Source organism: Puma concolor, chromosome D2 (assembly GCF_028749965.1).
Source record: "Puma concolor isolate L17-30 chromosome D2, mPumCon1.1.hap2, whole genome shotgun sequence".
Classification (NCBI taxonomy): domain Eukaryota; kingdom Metazoa; phylum Chordata; class Mammalia; order Carnivora; family Felidae; genus Puma; species Puma concolor.
In genome coordinates, this window is record NC_141677.1 from 11,079,130 (window position 1) to 11,098,829 (window position 19,700).

General features: G+C 41.7%; 1 protein-coding gene across 4 annotated transcripts in view; it reads right to left on the reverse strand.

The window, feature by feature from the left end:
* Positions 1–19,700, reverse strand: part of RYR2 (ryanodine receptor 2) — a 760,386-nt gene that overhangs the window by 38,573 nt on the left and 702,113 nt on the right. For all 4 annotated transcript variants that reach the window (XM_086679587.1, XM_086679586.1, XM_086679585.1 and 1 more), the window contains 3 exons: positions 6,487–6,591; positions 3,971–4,052; positions 346–1,643 (listed from right to left, as the gene is read on the reverse strand). In XM_086679587.1, coding sequence (XP_086535713.1) covers positions 346–1,643; positions 3,971–4,052; positions 6,487–6,591 — 1,485 coding nt within the window. The remainder of the gene's footprint in view (positions 1–345; positions 1,644–3,970; positions 4,053–6,486; positions 6,592–19,700) is intronic.

Genomic DNA, 19,700 nt, shown 5'->3' on the forward strand with positions numbered 1-19,700 from the left:
TAAACTCTTTCAGGCCATTTGAAAGCAATGACCACATCCTCTATCTCCTTTAATGTCCTATGATACCCAGCGGCATTAGGCACCTGGTAAAGACTCATAAAATATCTGTGGATGGAATGAGTGCCCAGCTGACTCCTGTCATTAGGGTGAGGACTTGAGCTTACGCCCTAACAGTTTAAGATAATTCAGTAATTTGCCAAGTATCATCATAAGGCAAGCTTTGCCTACCAAGAGCCATTTCCCTTTGGAAACCCAACTCACGTATATAACACCACTCTGGCACTAGCACGAAAACTGATGTAGACTTCGTTTATCATGCCTAGAGAAGTCCAGAGAGTCAATTACCTGAAATTTTTCTTGCACGTCAGGGATAGGGACCGGGTTGCTCATTAGATCGCTGAGGCCAGCGTTTGGATTATGAGGAATAAGTTTGTACTGTCCTCCTTCTCTCTTCAGATCCAAGCCAAATATGTCCGAAAGAAGGTCGCTTTCCTCCGTCAGTTCCTTCAGGTCTGTCAGATCTTCCGAGGGCAGGGCGGCCTCCATGGGCCTCCTGTCCCCCTCTTCTCCATCCCCTCTCACCTCATCCTGAGTGGGGTCTGGCATGTTGGCTAAGAGCTCTGCCACTCGGATCTTTTTTGCTCCTTCTACTAGGCTCCCGCCAAGCAGCAGGCTGCAAATGATGCGGAAGAAGCCTCTGGAAACGCTGGCCACAAAGTGCAGGAGGCTCATGAAAATACTCCAGTAGGACGAAAAGGCGGCCGTGACCATATCCTTCATCGTCATCTTCTTCACTTTTTTCATCTGTTTCTTCAGGCTCTTCAGGCTGAGCATTCTCATGAGGGTCAAGATATTATACCTGAGAGCAAACAGGGCTGACTTGACCGTCACGATGGAAAAGAAACCCATTCTGGGCCCCTGCTCTTCCGGCTTCTCCTTCTCACTCTCTTCTTTATTCGCTGACCTCTCATTCAAATCCGACTCTGAGATCTGCGCTGCCAGCTGCATTTCGAATATGGTGTCCTCACAGAAGTTGACAAAAAGTTCCATTTTCTCCTTTTCTCCCCCTTCGTTGACCACATCAAATATGAACTGCCTTTTGGACTCCTTGACCTGGGGCTTCTCCCACTGGGTTCGGCTGGACTCACTGATTTCAAAATACACCCTCTCGATGCGCTTGGCACTTCCCATGATCTCGATGCGGCCCAGAAAAGGCTGGAAGTAATTCAGCACGCTCTCTGCCAACTCCAGGAAAGTCTGCAGTCGCGTATCATTGGGCATGTGCTCCGAAAGGTTGGTCAGAAGAACGGCCACATTGAAGCCGATGTCCTTTGCGGGCTCGTGAAACCTTTTGACAAACTCTTCATAGTCCAGGGTTTCGTTTTCATCTGTCTCTGCACAGGACAGAAGAAACTCGGTTTCTGATTGCGTGTAGTGTTTATGGCTCTCCATCGCTTTATGGAAGTCCCTCTTGGAAATGACTCCCTTGCCGTCAGGGTCGTATTCTTTAAATGTGTCAGAAGAGGTCAAATCCTTTAGTTTTAAGAACATGTCAAAAAACTTGAGAATCATCTCCACGTTGTTGGAAGACTCCACAAGCATATCGACCATCTGTTTGCCAATGGTTCCATTGACAACATTACCTGGTGGTAAAGAATGGCACGTGTTCAGAATGAACATTACTGGTAAAACCAGTGTCTGGAGAGGAAATGACCATAGAAGCCTCAAATGACATCTGAATCAAGGACGCCTCCTTGGTTATCATCTACCACACGAAGTCTCAGGAAACAATGGATAGTTATTCGTAAACCCTACTTTAAAAGAGTGATTACATAAACATGTCAAAACCATATTTACAAAGTAGTCAGACTATCGGGAGTAAATCAAGATTTGAAAAAAAGCTGGGTTTTTTTTCCCCTCAAATTGATCGAGGAGGCAATATATTTTAGGATAGAGAAAATGGGGGAAACATTTATATCCTAAAGCCAGAAACTGAAGTCCAGTTTCATGTTAATAATAAAAATGAGCATTTGGACAGCATTTTAGGACTGAAGAATCACTATTCATAGAAAATATGTGATTTAATGTTCATATGTTTGTGAGGCAGATACTTTTTATTAATTCTGATTTTACTATTGAGGAAACTGAGGTTTAGCAAGGCTAAATGAACGTGCCCGTTGTGACATGATTATTGAGGGTGAGTGCCAGGACATCAACGTGATCCTCTGAAAGCAAATTATATGCTCTTTCTGATTTACAATATAAAGCATCTCCCGGCATTTCTTCATGGTCGAGAATATTTATTGTAGGAAAATGGAAGATCATTGATAAGCGTGAGAAAATTAGATATTATCCTAAATTATAGAGTCACAGAAAGCTTTTATCCATTGAACAGAATGTGCTATGTAACATAAAGACAGACATCAGAAAAAAGACACGTGGTGAGGTCTGCTGAGTCCATTTGCGCAGCAATAAACACCGTGGCCGAGAACGTGGGCTCAGGAGCCACACCGTTAGGTTGGAATCCAGGCTCATCTACAAGCTGAGCAATGTGGGCAGATTTCTTAGCCTCTCTGTGCCTTGGTTTCCTCATCTGCCAAACAGTGGTAATACTACCAAAGCCATAACCTTGGTATTAGGATTAAATGAGTAGCTGGTACATTAAAGTGGGTGAATTTGGGGCATCTGGGTGGATCAGTCGGTTAAGCACCTGACTTCGGTTCAGGTCATGGCCTCACAGTTAATGGGTTCAAGCCCCATGTTGGGCTCTGTGCTGACAGCTCAGAGCCTGGAGCCTGCTTCGGATTCTGTGTCTCCCTCTCTCTCCCCCTCCCCTGCTCACATTCTGTGCGTCTCTCTCTGCTTCAAAAATAAACATTAACAAAATTTTTTAAAGTTTATTATAATGGGTGATTTTTAAGTTGTCACGGATGCAGTCACAGCTGCTCCTGCAGTTATGAGTGTCGTTACTATTTTCTAGACTAAAATGTGATATGAAGTCATGGTAAAAGAGTCCTGTGCCCAGAGGGCATACAGTGGCTGGCACATAAGGGTTTCTGTAAATGTGGCATCTTTGAAGTCCTAGCACAAGGCACACCTCCTGCCTCAGTTAATCAAAGTGCAGTTATGCAAAGCACAGTGGACTAAGAAACAGGGAGAGAAAAATTAGGAGGGGTTCAAGAAGAAAGGGGAGGTAGCAACAGCAAACGTGTTTTAGGTGGGTTTGGTCATTTTCAAGTGATTTCACCAATTTTGCCCATCGGTCTATCGGTACCCCCGTGTCACAGAGGAAGGAACTTGAAAACGGAGATGGAACCAGCGCTAGCAAGGGTCACACTGCTAGCAAGCGGGAAAGCGGGGACTTGAACGCAAGCTCTCGAGCACCACGTTTACTGCCTGACCCAGAAGAGACATGGGGCAGGAAAGCAAGACAAGTTGGAAAGAGAGAAGAGAATGAGAGAATGTGAGAGCCCCCACAGGCATGCGTGGGAGAACAGGACTGCCGCCAGCAGCCACCGTGGGGGATGATGTCCTCTCTTCTTCTCTTGTAGGCCATGAAGGACCCACGGGAGTCACCATGCAGCCAGCTCAAGGCAGTGGTTTATACTGTCGGGCTTTATCCACATGCCTGTAATGTCCAAGGATTACAAACCAATGGACAAAACAAATAACGTCTTCATATATACTATGTCTGGAGAGCGTGTTCTTTAGGATATCACTAGGAAATGACAAGTGTCCCTGTAAGTTACCACTGGTTTCATCTCCCAGCTATATAAGCTGAGATATGCAAGATATCTCTTAAAAAATAACCTTGAGAAAACAGTAATAAAGCCAGCAATAAATCCAAGCTATCCGTCACATCTCAGCGTTGATATTTTATGCGTTGCAGTACGCTGACTCCATAAGCAAGCACATACTGATCCTTGAAATCGAAGGCTAATGGGAACTTGAAAATGTAAATCAAAACTACCTTCTAGCATGGACAGCAACATGACCACCATATCCTTCTGAAGATCCATTAATTCTTTTAATAGCTCGATTTGACTGGAATCCTGAAAATATTAATATATGTTATATTAACGTATAACATATAATACATGACATAATACATAACGTGTACATTGCATTTTAGATAATATGAGAAGACTATGTAGCAAGAACACTGTACTTGTTCTCACAAAGAGAAGTGCTTTGTCAACTGTAAACACTTTGCAGAAGTGTAGAACTAAAGAAAGGTCAAGCATAAATATGCAGCGTATTGTAAACAGATACAACTGTAAATTGTAAAATTGTAAACAGATACAATTCAGAATTAGTACTTACTACTGATTCTATCTCATTTTATTAAAGTATGTGTGAGGACAACAAACGAGTCTAACGTGGGCACAGCAGCGGGTTCTCCAGGGCCAGGGAAGACTCAGGTGCCTCTGGGCATTAGACAGGTTTTGTTTACTTGAAGGCTACACTCGTCTTTCTTTCCTCCTAACTTATTACACAGAAATGCTGTATGTTTTATAAAAATTAAGTTATTCTGGAAAAACATGCCTAACAGTGATAGGGACATAAATTTATTTTATATAAATCTAACAAAAATGTACTCAAGTACCACCTACAGGAATAATGTATAATGTATCTTATCTACCAGTTTTATTAAACTCCTTGATATTTCTCTGGTCAAGATTTTCTGGATTTTTTCTTTGTTTATGTTTGCCTTTGATTTTTCACCATGGAAAATTCTTTTACAAAGGTATGCTGTGTCAAAACAACACAGAACATACTTATGTTGACATTACAACATTATGGGTCATCAAATTTTACTTTTAAACTATGCCTTGTTTCCTTGTAAAAGATTATACAAGGTATCGTTTTGATCATTTAGATTTTGCTCTACATAAGGTTATTTCTTTCTACATAGCGTCCCCTTGACTAGGTCTACAAACTGAACAACTACTAGGTAGCACCAGATGTTAATAAAGTGATGGAAATACACCAGAACGAGAACTCTCTTCTGAGTGTATAAATTTGGTTCCTGCTGGTTTCCTTTATTTACTAAAGTGCCGTAAGTGATTAGATGAAAGAATCACGTTATTCCCTTATATATGGGGGAAGTCACCAATAACCAGCTGTTGACAAAACTCTAACCAAGCTTCTCTGAATCCTCTTCCCAACTAGACTCCAAACTTGAGCTTTAAAGACCTGAACAAAACCCTAATAGGGGTTAAATGGCTCAAGGCTGCATCCCTAGTATGGCCCTAGCCCACCTTAGATGGCCTGCCTGGAAAAACTCAAGGCTGCCAAAAAAAACTCCTGTCTGTGCCAGCTGACACCCGGGGGCAGGGTCTCCTCTCCCAGTATCTGTGTGAGGGCAATTGCCAGCCTGCAGACAAGCTGGCCCCATTGCGTCTGTACCGATCAACCCTTTGTAATTTCTCCCTTACAGCCTCTACTGACCTTCTGCCTACTCCCTCATTCTCCCTTAAAAATACCCAGTCACCTCCATACAAATCCAAGTGGAGCTCAGGTCACGCTGGACTCTTTTCCCTACTGCGACAGTTATTTCTGATTAAAACCTGCCCTCATTGCTTCAACCAGTGCCTGGCTTTGTTGCTCTTTGACAATACGCTCCTGCTTATAGGCCGCGGTGGAGGGGGGCGGGGGGCAAGCCCAAGTGTCCTCACTTCGCTGGAGGAAAGGGAGCTGGCACACACTAACAGGACACACGAATGTCTTCTGGTCTTAACTCCATCATTCTTTCCTCCCCCTGACACCTGCGAACACCCACACCCAGGCAGGTACATCAGATCTCAGGACAGATCATCAAAGTGCACCCTATCAAAGGGACACATTTACTCAAGATTTATATCGAGAATTTTTCCATTCGTGTATCTCTTAGCTTCGAATCAAATAGATACAGTAGTGAGGAAATAATATGCTGATATTTTCAATATGCGCTCCCAAGTTAACATTAAAACACAGGTGGACAATCTGTCTATTCTTTATGTGCTTGTCCTCAGATACTTTTTCTCTTTGACTTTCATGAAGTTAAATGTCCTGTTAATGAATGAACGTCATCTGTTGAGAACAGCTGCTTGTTAATGACTCAGCAAGGAAACTGTCTCTCTTTCACCAGGGATTTGCAGATTACAAATCCTTTTTCAATTACCTGGAGGAAGGAGGAAAATTCTAGTGAGTAATCACCAAGAAGTGGGTCTATGAAGGATTGCAAAATAGACAGTGTTTGGGAACGATTCTATTTCTCCATTATAGTCAACTCCTTAATATCTTTTGTTCTCAAATTTGAATAATGGCTCCCATATATTTTCAGCTTGCATAAAATTATTCTATTGAAAACTTTTTTTTTTAAATATGGAGCGAAAGGTATATAAAGAAGTGACCTAAGAAAGATCATATTCAAACAAAGGAAAGCAGGTTGAGTATACAGATGACTACTGTCCCTTGCGCGTTGGGATGGGGAAGAGAGTTTACCTGAGACAGCTTCATCTGCATGTGGGCGAATACGTGAAGGAAGCCCACAACTGCGTCCCATAGCCTGCTGTGGGCCAAGCTCTGCTGATTCCCAGTGCAAGGACCCTGGACCGGAGACAGACACACAGCGATCATCCCCGGGTAACCGAACTGCCAAATCAACTTTACAACAATAGGGAGGAACAAAATTAACTTAGCGTTTACATATCACCAACATGGTATCTGGAAAAATAGGAACCCAAATGAAAGATCGACAGTGGTGATAATGGCAGAGTACCCTCAGGGGGTAAGTATATTCTCCTTTGAAATGTTTAGTGTAATAAATCCAAAGACAGTTCCTCAAAGACATTCATGTTCTGTTTCTGCATGTACAATAAAATAGAGACAAAAAAAAAAAGAATGATGAATTCTTTCATTTTTGTCTGGCTTTTAGTTTCTTTGACTTAGAGGAAGAGGGTAAGGTCCAGGTCTTTGGGTTATAAGATGAAAGCAATCAGACTTACTACCTGGTGTGAAAAGGGTCTGCGATTCAGCTTCAGATAAGAGGCAATTATTTCTTATCGCTAAATAGTAACCTGGACAAAGCATCCCCATTGAGGAAAACTCCTCTTCAATGCTTTCGTAAGTGTACGGCTATTTTACCGATCGCACAACCACTGAGATTTTAAAAGATTATTAGTTGATCATTACATTCACCAACCCGGAATCCAGGGCAAGTGGAACCTAACTTTGCTGTCTTAGCTCATACTTCGGAAGTGATCTTCATGTGATACTAGGGAGCACGTGTTGTAGCAGGCACAATGCTTGAATGGAGACAGTTTCTATTTTTATTTCCAAAGAAAGATTGTGCAATCACCAAGTTTTGCAAACATACCTACATCAACCAGGGGAATAAATAACAGGGATTTTGTCTATTTCTTAAAATTTTTTTTCACATTTATTTATTTATTTATTTATTTATTTACGAGAGACAGAGAAAGACAGAACTCAAGCAGGGGAGGGGCAGAGAGAGAGGGAAACACAGAATCTGAAGCAGGCTCCAGGCTCTGAGCTGTCAGTGCAGAGCCCAACTCGGGCCTCAAACTCACAAACTGTGAGATCATGACGTGAGCTGAAGTCGGACGCTTAACTGACTGGGCCACCCAGGTGCCCCCAGGGATTTTATTTTTTTAAAAAATGTGTGTATATACACACACACACACACATACACACATTTCTTAACTTTCAATTCATTCGTTCCTTTTGACAAATGACTCCTAATGAGTTTCAGTTTGAGAGAACATTAAAACATGTTTCAGATTTCACTCTAGAAACAAGTGACCAGGGGAGATGCGCACAATGAAGATGCTGATGAGATGTTGACATGGAACTCTGTCCTGTGTCAGCGTCTCTTCTCTCCTAAAACTGACAGTAAAAGACAGTAAGTGCCAGGTACCTCCACATTTCCAAAGCAAGGGGCTAGACGAAGTTCATGCAAACGAGGAGACTAAATAGACCTTTTGACCCTAAGGATATAAAGGGGACGAAGTTGAAAAGGGAGAGACTTGGGAGAGCTGTCTGCGCGCTGGGCGTCTCCCGCTTCCACCTCTGCTGTGTTGCAAGGGCAGACACACCCCGCGAGCCAGGAGCCGTTAAGAGAGCCACCCGGCGTGCCTGGTGTCTGTCTCCAGAAACTGTGAAAGGCACAGGGGCACCTGGGTGGCTCAGTCGGTGAAGCATCCGACTCTTGATTTCGGCTCAGGTTATAACCTGCTCTGACAGCACAGAGCCTGTTTGGGATTCTCTCTCTCTGCCCGTCCCCCACTCACATGCTTGCTTTTTCTCCCCCCCTCTCTCAAAATAAATAAATAAACTTATAAAAAAATGTGAAAGGCACAAAGTGACCAAAAAAAAAAAAATTTGTCTTTCTCATATGGGCTACTAAGGAGGAAGAGTTCCCGTCCGTCCAACGAGACTGGAATCTTGTCCAACAAGACTGTCTGGAAGAGTGATGTGGTTCCAAGGCAGATAGACAGAGGCCACCGCACGCACAGGGTCTGGGGAGTAATTTGAAACCGGGTGGGCAAACAGGCGTGTCCAGGCGCCGGAAGCAGTCGGTGGGCTGAGCCCACGAATGAACACAAGACGCCACAGGCCATGCTCCACCGTGCACTCCTGAACCAAGGAGGAAGGAAGACCTCCCCCCGCAACCCCCCCCCCCGCCATTCCTTCCCTTCTTCCTCTTGCGCAGTTCTGACCCTGAGGATGCCAGAGGCTGAAGGGAAGGAGGGAAGGAAGGAAGAGAAGAATCCTGCGGAGGACAGTAGAAAGTCCCAGATCGCAGCCCTCGTACTCCACCCTCTGTCAGATGGGAGGCATCTCCAGCCTGACGGCGAGGGGAGGTTTCAAACAGGGTAAGAGTTGAGCGTGCCACAGTGCTATTACTGTGACAAAGTGACTGAAGGAGTTGTACTTACCTGAGAGCGGCCAGTGCGCAAGACCCATGGAAAGGGTGGTAAAGAAACGGCCCAGAGAACTAAGTGCGAGACAGTGGTGAGGAGGACCCCGGGTATTTTCACCCGCATGTTAATAAATTCAGGGACCAGGGGCGCCTGGGTGGATCAGCTGGTTAAGCATCTGACTTGGTTTCAGCTCAGGTCATGATCTCACAGTTCACAAGTTCGAGCCCTGCATCAGGCTCTGTGCTGACAGTACGGCGTCTGCTTGGGATTCTCTCTCTCTGCCCCTCTTTTGCTCTCTCTTTATCTCTCTCAGAATAAACAAATAAACTTAAAAAATAATAAATAAATAAATTCAGGGACCGGGCTATACTGCTTTTACAGTGTATTTCAGTCCTGGCTGTTACAACTCTGGGTTCAAGGCGACGGGTCTTCAGGATTCCACCGGGGCTCAAGTCGGTGTCTGCATCGTGCCTCGTGGTGCAAAAACCTGGGAGGGTGCCAGGGGCAGGGGGCCACTACGTGAGCCCTAAAATGCCATTTCCAAGAAAACAGCCTGGATGTTTCCTCAAGCCACAGGACACTTTCTCCATGTGGTATTTACTATTTTAATCTTTATAAATGACACAGGACTAAGATCTTCTGCAAGCTCCAGGTGACCAAGACTTGGTTCTGCAAACTTGATGTGACACAGCTGGAGACTGAAGGCCCAGGTACCCATCTTTCCTTCCAAAGCCGAAACAAACAAAACTTAATGAACTTTCTAGAACCTGCTCAACCTTTACTCTTGCACTTCCGGGAAATGATAACTGATCTGGATGGAACCTGCACCTCCCTTACTGCGTAACCTTCTTTTTAAAAAAAATTTTTTTTAACATTTATTCATTTTTGAGAGACACAGAGAGAGCGAAAACAGAGGAGGGGTAGAGAGAGAGACACAGCATCTGAAGCAGGCTCCAGGCTCCAAGCTGTCAGCACAGAGCCTGACACGGGGCTCAAACCCACGAACCACAAGATCACAACCTGAGCTGAAGTCACATGCTTAACCCAGTGAGCCATCCAGGCACCCCGCCACGTAACTGTCTTATTTCTCACATATACCCGGTGTCTGCATCATATAAAACCTTTGCTGACTGCCCGAGGGCAAGATGGTCTTACTTGCAGATTGAATTTCTTCTGGCAATAACAAATACAACTTTCTCTTCTCTCACCACTTTGTGGTCCTAATTTAGGAACTTAGACAATGTAACGTCCTCTTATTCAAGCAATTCTTATTCTTTCCCCTTTATTAAAACTGCAATGAAATCCTATAGATGATTACTTTGACTTCATTGGTTTTGGATCTCCCTCTTATATAATTCTCTATAGTTAGCAAAAATTTGAATCAAAAGCAGTATACAATAGTGTAATCTAAAAGGGAGTCCAAAATAAGCACGAAGCTAGTGATGAGCTTTTATTCCCAGTATTAATAACAGTCATAAATATGATGCGAATGCAAGCTTCTTCAAAATATATTTCATTAAATTCAATGGGGTGGCTTGGACTGGCTCCTGGAACAGAAAAAGGACATGCATGGAAAAATGGATAAAGTCAGTATAAAGTCTATAATTTAGTTCAGAAGACTGTGATTTCAATTTCTTGTTTTTGATAAATGTGTCATAGTTATATAAAATGTCAATGTGAGGGAGAGGCAGGTGAATCTTATGTGCAGACTCTATTTTTGTTTTTTGATGTTTATTTATGTATTTATTTTTGAGAGAGGGTGCGACCAGGGGAGGGACAGAGAGAGAGAGAGGGAGAATACCAAGCAGGGTCTGCCCTGTCAGTGCAGAGCCAGACACGGGGATCGATCCCACGAACTGTGAAATCATGACCTGAGCGGAGATCAAGAGTTGAACGCTTCACCAACTGAGCCACCCAGGCACCCCACTCTCCACTTTTTCTTTGCAACTTTTCTGTATATCCAGAAGTATTACAAAATAATTTTTACTAAAACATATAATTCAGAAATTATTAAATTATATAAAAATGCCACGTAAACTAGGAGTAATAAGAAATTAAAGAATGAACAAGCCATAATAAACCAAGCTACTTTATTTCTGAAATGCTCACATAGAATGTTCTCTGTGACATGAACAAATTAGAATGAAGTTTGGGGTTCCAGTTCAAGATGGTGACATAAGAGGGGGTGCCTGGGTGGCTCAGTTGGTTGAGCGTCCGACTTCAGTTCAGGTCATGATCTCGCAGTCTATGAGTTTGAGCCCCGCGTAGGGCTCTGTACTGACAGCTCGGAGCCTGGAGCCTGCTTCAGGTTCTGTGTCTCCCTCTCTCTCTGTCCCTCCCCCACTTACACACACTCTCTCTCTCTCTCCCTCTCAAAAATAAAATTAAAACATTAAAAAAATTTTTTTTAATTTAAAAAAGAAAAAGAAAGCACGTGGTAGGAGGCAGGAAAGTCTGAGCGATCTCGTCACAAACTCCACCCCAGGTAGGACACCCAACAACTGGAAGAAATCTCAAACCCTGGAGGTTCTCCCTGAGGAACAAAGCGATTTTACCCCACGTGGGGCAGCCCAATTAGGACCAATACCTGAGAAACGAGCCCCACAAACATCTGGCTTTTAAGACCAATGGGTTTCCCGCCCCGCAGATCTATGGGGCTGTGGTGAACTTAAGGAAAGAAAGGCTCATAAAGTGCCCTTGTGTCGACTCACCCACCCCAGCGCCCAGCGCAGAAGGTGCCCTTTGTAAAGCATCCAGACTTCATGTGACAGAGATGCATTTCCCGATTTTAAAGCGTGGGTCTGAGGGGCAGGGGCCCGCTGGGATATTCTCCAGGGGTGGAGGCTGCTGGGTGCCGTCTTCCTGTTTTTCCGCTGTCTCACTAATGCCAGCAGGCACCATCTCTGTTCTCCAGTTTGTGGGCTCTCTCTTCCATGCTCTCCCAGTGTTTGACTAAAGCCAGTCGGCTCCATTTTTCTTTTTCTTCTCTTTGTCCTGTTTTTTTTTTCTTTTCTTTTTTTTTTTTTTTTTTTTTTTTTTTGGCGTGTGCCATATTTACACTCCCCCTCCGCCTCACTCCAGCCACTGAGGCCTATGTGTTTTTCCTTTGCTGTGCTTGGGAGCTGCAGTATCTCCAGAAGGGAGCTTCTGCACACATCTGTAGACTTGTGAGCCTGGGTCCCCTGAGACTGTAACAATCACACAGGCGGTTCTTAGCAGACCACCACCCATCACTCCTAGGGTACCACACAGACAGCAGATAGAAATACACCCCTGGGCTTTCTTTTATTTTTTTTTTCAATGTTTATTTATTTATTTTGAGAGAGTGTGTGAGCAGGGAATAGGCAGAGAGAGAGAGGGAGGAAGAGAGAATCCCAAGCCGGCTCCACACTCTCAGCGCAGAGCCTGACCCAGGGCTCAAATCCATGCAAGTGGAGATCATGGCCTGAGCTGCGAGCAACAGTCAGACGCGCAACTGACTGAGCCAGCCAAGCACTCCATCCGTCTTTCTGAGAAAGGGGCTTACGTGTTTGTGCAGGTGTTGGGGCCTGGGGGCAGGTTTCTGGTGTGGCGCACGGACAGGGGCCTATGGAGCTCCTCTCTGGGAAGGACGGCCAGTGAACACACACTTTGTGCTCTCCCTCTCCCTCGCTCCATCCAGCAAACTGGTATCTTACGTAAAGAAGCTTATGGTCTTCTCTGGTGCCCTGATTTTTGTGGCTGCTGGCAGGGAACAAGTCGACACTGCCTGGCTCTGGCAGCCAGTGAGGCTTAAGCTCACAGTCCACGGGACTGTAACCAATGATGTAAGAGTTCTTAGAAGCCGCCACGGCAAGCTGGGACAGACCGAGGAGCTCAATCCTTCTGTGAAAGAGGTCTATCAGCTTCTCAGCACAGCTGCAGCCTGAGGGGGCAGGCTTCCCATGAACAAACTAAAGACTGACGGTAAATCCCTCCAGAGACCTCGAAAAGCAGGCATTACCTTCACATTCTCCTTCTGCCATATTCCAGGGCACCAGCGTCTCTCAGAGGGGAGATCTTATATATGCCTCACACCCTAATTTCTATGTGGGGTACCTGGTTTGTGTGACCTGCTTCCCACGGGACACCCCTGGATTACTAGGCTCTGGGGAGCAGGGTGGCTTATGTTCCTGGGTCCCCTGGGACCGTAGTAAGTGGGGAAACAGTTCTGGCCAGGCCATGACCCCCAAGTACTGCAGAGAGTGGACAGAAACATACCTCCAGTCCTTCTGTGAAAAACACCTACTTGCTAGTCCTGGAGCTTTCACCTTAGGGGCATGCTTCAGGTTTCGCACACATCTAGGGGCCATGAACCTATTCTCAGGGAACACAGGCTGAGGGATGCCATCACTGTGTCCCCCGCCCTCTGCCTCACTACAGCTCACTGGCATCTCCCAGAAAGGAACATGTACACTCATCTGGTACCCCGAGTTTTACAACTGCCTTGCTCCCAGATTGCCTTGCTCTGGGGCCAGCAGGGTTTATGTTTATAATCCCATAGGACTGTATATATTTGCATTTTTTTTAAAGCTGCTGCCTGAGGGTTTAGCTTCCAATCAGCCTGACTCCAGGGGCTAAGATCTTCCCCTTTGGGACACTGACTGGTCTTGCACACCCTCAACTACTATAAGTTATTCAGACAGAATAGACTTCTTGGACAATTAAAATGGTTTGAGACACAACCAAGAGCTAGCGTAAGGTTGACCGATAAAGTTCATCTCCTAAGGGGGGGCCATTCCTTCAAGACTAGGAGGGATGGCTGTTTCACCTGATACACAGAAACCAACGCAATCAAGAAAAATGAAGAAACAGAGGAATATATTCCAAATGAAAGAACAAGCTAAAACCTCAGAAAAAAAATATTAATGAAACAATATAGTGGTCAAAGGAATGGTCATAAAGATGCTCCCCAAAATCAAGGGGGAAAAATGGACAAACAGAGTGAGAAATTCAACAAAGAAAGAAAATGTAAGAAAGTTCCAAACAGAAATCACAGAGCTGAAGAATACACTCACCCAGCTGAAAAATACACAAGAGGGGTTCAACAGCGGACCAAGTAGAGCAAACTCCAGAATAACAAAAATGAAAATGAATGAAAAAGAGTGAAGAAAGCTTAAGGGACTTCTGGGACAACAGCAGGCCAAATATTATTTGCATCTCAGGGGTCCCAGAAGCAGAAGAGAAAGGGCAGAAAACTTATTTGAAGAAATAATTGCAGAAAACTTCCATAGCCTTGGGAAAGTAACCAAATAAGGGCCCAAAGAGACCTAGACACATTATGATTAAAATGTCAAAAGTTAAAGCCAAGGAGAGACTCTTAAAAGTAGCAACAGAATAACAACTTGTTACATAAAAGGAAACTCCCAAACTATCAGCAAATTTTTTCAGCAGAAACTTCACAGACCAGAAGGAATTTCAACCAAGAATACTCTATCTGGTCAAGCTGTCATCCAGAATTGAAGGAGAGATCAAGAGTTTTCCAAACAAGCAAAAGCTTAAGGAAATAATCAACACTAAACTAGCCTTCCAATAAATGTTAAAGGGACTGCTTTGGGCTGAAAAGAAAGGGTGCTAATTAGCAATAAAAAAAAAAATCATATACAAGTATCAATCTCACTAGTAAAGGTAAATACATAGCAAACATCGTGGATTAATCACTTATAAAGCTAGTATAAAGTTTTAAAGACAAAAGTAGTAAAAATAACTGTAATGACAATAATCAGTTAAGGGATATGCAAGATAAAAAGATGTAAATTGTGATGTCAAGAACTTAAAGCATGAGGGGTGGGGAGAATAAAAACGTAGAGCTCCATAATGAGTTCAAACTTAAGTTGTTATCAACTTAAAATAGACTATTATGGGGTGCCTGGGTGACTCAGTCAGTTAAGCATCTGACTCCAGCTCAGGTCGTATCTTGTGGTTCATGAGTTCAAGCCCTGTGTTGGGCTCCACATTGACAGTGACTCCAACAGTGACACTGCTTGGAATTCTTTATCTCTCCCTGACTCTCTGTCCCTCCCCCACTTTTGCATGTGCACACTCTCTCTCAAAATAAATAAATAAACTTAAAATAATAAACTGTTGGGGCACCTGAGTGGTTCAGTTGGTTAAGTATCCAACTTCGACTCTGGTCATGATCTCATGGTGTGTGGGTTTGAACCCTACATCGAACTCTGTGCTGATAGCTCAGAGCCTGGAACCTGCTTTGAATTCTGTGTCTCCCTCTCTCTCTCTCAAATATAAACACTAAAAAAAAATTAAAAAAAAAATAATACACAGCTATAAATAGAAGTTGCTATATGTAAGCTTCATGGTAACCACCCAGCAAAACCTATAGTAAATATGTAAAAAAGATAATGAGGAAGGAATCAAAGCATACCACTAAAGAAAGTCATGAAACAACAATAAACAAAGGAGGAAGAAAAGAAGAAGAAGAAAAAACAAAAAGGCCAAGAAACAATGAATGAAATAGCAATCACTACATACCTATCAGCAATTACTTTAAATGTAAACGTACTAAATTATCTAAGCACATAATTGAATCAAAATATCTAATCAAAGCACATAAATTGATGAATGGATTAATAAACATGACCCACTCATATATTGCCTACAAGAGACTTACTTCAGACATATAGACACACAGATGGAAAATGGCGGGATGGAAAAAGATATTTCTTGCAAATGGAAACCAAAAGAAAGCTTGGTATCTATGTCTATATTAGAAAAACAGACTTTGAAACAAAGACTGTAAAGAGAAAAAGGTCATTATATAATGATAAAAGGGTCAATTCAACAAGGGGATATAATATTTGTAAATATTTATTCACCCAACATAGGAACATCTAAATAGAGAAAATAATAACAGATTTAAGAAATAGACAGCAGTATAATAATAGTAAGGAACTTTAATATCACATTTATATCAATAGATTACCCATATATAAAATCCATAAGGAAACATCAGCTTGAAACAACACATTAAAACAGACCACTTTGACAAATATGTACAAAAAATTCTCTCTAAAAGCAACAGAATGTATATTTTTCTTACTTGTACATGGAATTCTCCAGGATAGATCATATATTTATTAGGTCACAAAACAAGTCTTAACAAATTTAAGAAAGACTGAAGACTGAAATGTATCAAGCATATTTCCTGACCACAATGGTATGAAACGAGAAATCGATTACAAGAAGAGAACTGGAAAATTCATAAATATGTGGAGATTAAACAACATGCTTCTGAAAAATCAATGAGCCAATGAATAAATAAGAGATAAATTAAAAAATATCTTTAGAAAATAGAAAATAGTAATATAGTAACAAAATTACGGAGTACAGAAGAAAAACAGTTCTTTTTTTAAAGTTTATTTATTTATTTTAAGAGAGATCTCAAGCAGGAGAAGGGCTGAGAGAGAGGGAGAGAGAGAATCCCAAGAAGGCTCTGCACTGTCAGCACAGAACCTGACGTGGGTCTTGATCTCACAACCATGAGATCATGACCTGAGTCAAAACTGAGTAGGATGCTTAACTGACTAACTCATGCAGGCACCCCCAGAAAAAGTAGCTCTAAGGGGGAAATTTATCGTGATAGATGCCTACTTCAAGACAAGAAAAATCTCAAATAAACAACGAAATTTTACATCTCGTTGAACAAGAAATAGAACAACTGAAGCCCAAAGTTAGTAGAAGTAAATAACAAAGATCAGAGCAAAAAGAAATGAAATAGAGACTAAAAAGACAATAAAAATGATCAATGGAGACAAGAACTGGTTCTTTGAAAAGATATACAAAATGGCACACCTTTAGCTATACTTACTAAGAAGAAAAGAGAGAAGACTCACATAAAATCAGAAATGAAAGAGAAGATGTTAGAACTGATACCCCAGAAATACCAAAGACAGTAAGCCTACTATGAACAATTATTCTCCAACAAACCAGACAACCTAGAAGAAATGGATAAAATGGCTGTAGAAGCAAACAACCTTGCAAGACGAAATCCTGAAAAAATATAAAATATGAATAGACATATTAACAATAAGGAGATTGAATCAGTTATTTGAAAACTCCCTATAAATGAAAGTCCAGGACCAGATGGCTTCCTTGGTAATTCTACCAAATATTCAAAGAAGAATTAACACTAATTTTTCTGAAACTCTTCCAAAAAAATAGAAGAGGAAGGAATACTTCCAAAATCATTTTATGAAGCCAGAATTACCCTGATAACATAACCATACAGGGGCACAGCAAGAAAAGAAAATTACAGGCCAATATCCCTGATGAACATAGATGCAAAGGTCCTCAACAAATTTAAGCAATTTGAATTCAATGATACATTGAAAAGATCATACACTGTGATGAAGAAGGATTTATTCCCAGGATGCAGTGGATGTTAGAACATCTGTATATCATTCAATGTGATACACTACATTAATAACATGAAGGATAAAAATCATATGATCATCTAAACAGATGCAGAAAAAGTATTTGATGGACTTCAATATCCACTTATGATAAAAGTTCTCAACAAAGTGGGTATAGAAGGAATGTACCTTAACATAATAAAGGTCAAATATGACAAGGTCACATAAAATATTATATTTAATGGTGAAAAAAAGAAAGCTTTTCTTCTAAGATCAGAAATAAGTCAAGAATGCCCATTCTCACCATTTTTTAAAAATTTCTTGAGCTTATTTATTTATTTTGAGAGGCAGCATAAGGAAGGTAAGGGCAGAGAGAAAGAGGGGAGAGAAAGAACCTCAAGCAGGCTCTGCACTGTCAGCACTGAGCCTGATGTAGGGCTAGAACTCATGAACTGCAAGATCACGACCTGAGCTGAAATCAAGAGTTGGATGCTTAACCAACCGGCTACCCAGGTGCCCCCACTCTCACCATCTTTATTCAATGTAGTATTGGAAGCCTCAGACAAAGCAATTATGCAAGAGAAATAAAAGACACCCAAATTAAAAAGAAAGAAGTAAAACTCTTACTATTTGCATGGGGACAGGATACTGGATATAGAAAATCCTAAATAGTCCACCAAAATATGGTTAGAACTAATAAATCAATTCAGGAAAGTTGCAGGATACAAAATCAGTATACAGAAATTCTGTATTCGTATCAACTAATAATAAACTACCAGAAAGAGAAATTAGAGAAACAATCCCATTTACAATTGCATCAAAAGAATAAAATACCTTGGAATAAATTTAACCAAGACTTGTACAGTGATAACTAGAATACGTTGATGAAAGAAACTGAATAGGACACAAATAGATGCAAAGATATTCCATGCTCATGGATTGAAAGAATTAATATTGTTAAAATGTCCATACTACCCAAAGCAATCTATTGATTCAATGCAATGCCTATCAAAATTCCAGTGGCATTTTTCATGAAAGAGAGTAATCCTAAAATTTGCACGGAACCATAAAAGATCCTGACTAGCCAAAGCCATCTTGTGAAATCAGGGGGCATCACGCTCCCTGTTTCAAACTATACTACAAGCTATAGTAATAAAAAGTAATAAAAAAGTAATAAATAAAGTAATAAAAAAGGATTGTACTGGCATAAAAACAGACCTATAGATCAAGAGAACAGAAGAGAGCCCAGAAATAAACCCACACGTATGTGGTCAATTAATTTATGATAAAAAAGCCAAAATATACAATGGGAAAGGACAACCTCTTCCATACATTGTGTTGCGAAAACAACATATGCCACTTATAGAAGAATGAAATTGGACTACCTTCCTACACCATATACAAGACTTAAGTCAAAATGCATTAAAGACTTGAATGGAAGACCTGAAAATCATAAAACTCTTTAAAGAAAAAATAGTGGCAATAATTTTTCTGGATTTGACACCAAATATAAAGGCCACGAAAGCAAAAAGAAACAAATGGGACTACATCATACTAAACGGCTTCACCACAGCAAAGGGAATTATCAACAAAATGAAAAGGCAAGGACATAATGAATGGGAGAAAATATATGTAAATCAGGGGTTAATGACCAAAATATATAAAAACTCATAAAACAGTGAAAAATAATCTGATTAAAACGTGAGCAGATTTAAAAATGTTTTTAAGGGGCGCCTGGGTGGCTCGGTTGAGCGTCCGACTTCGCTCAGGTCACGATCTCACGGTCCATGAGTTCGAGCCCCGCATCAGGCTCTGTGCCGACAGCTCAGAGCCTGGAGCCTGCTTCAGATTCTGTGTCTCCCTCTCTCTCTGGCCCTGCCCCCATTCATGCTCTGTCTCTCTCTGTCTCAAAAATAAATAAATGTTAAAAAAAAAAATTTAAAAATGTTTTTAAAAACATTTTTTTAAAAAAGACATACAGATGGCCAGCAGGTACATTAAAAGATGCTCAACATCATTAATCATCAGGGAAATGTAAATAGAAACCACAATGCAATACTACCTGACACCTTTTAGGACGGCTATTATAAAAAATGTAAGAAATAACAAGCATCGGGAAGGGTGTCGAGAAAAGAGACTCCTTGTATATTGTTAGTGGGATTGGTGAAGTCACTACAGAAAACACTACAGGCCTTCCTCAAAAAATTAAAACAGAATTACCAGATAACCCAGTAATTCCACTTCTGGGTATTTACCCGAAGAAAATGAAAGCACTAACTCCAAAACATAAAACATACATGCCATCCTATGTCCACTGCAGCATTACCTACAACAGCCAAGATATGGCAACAACCTAAGTGTCTACTGATGGATGAATGGAGATAGA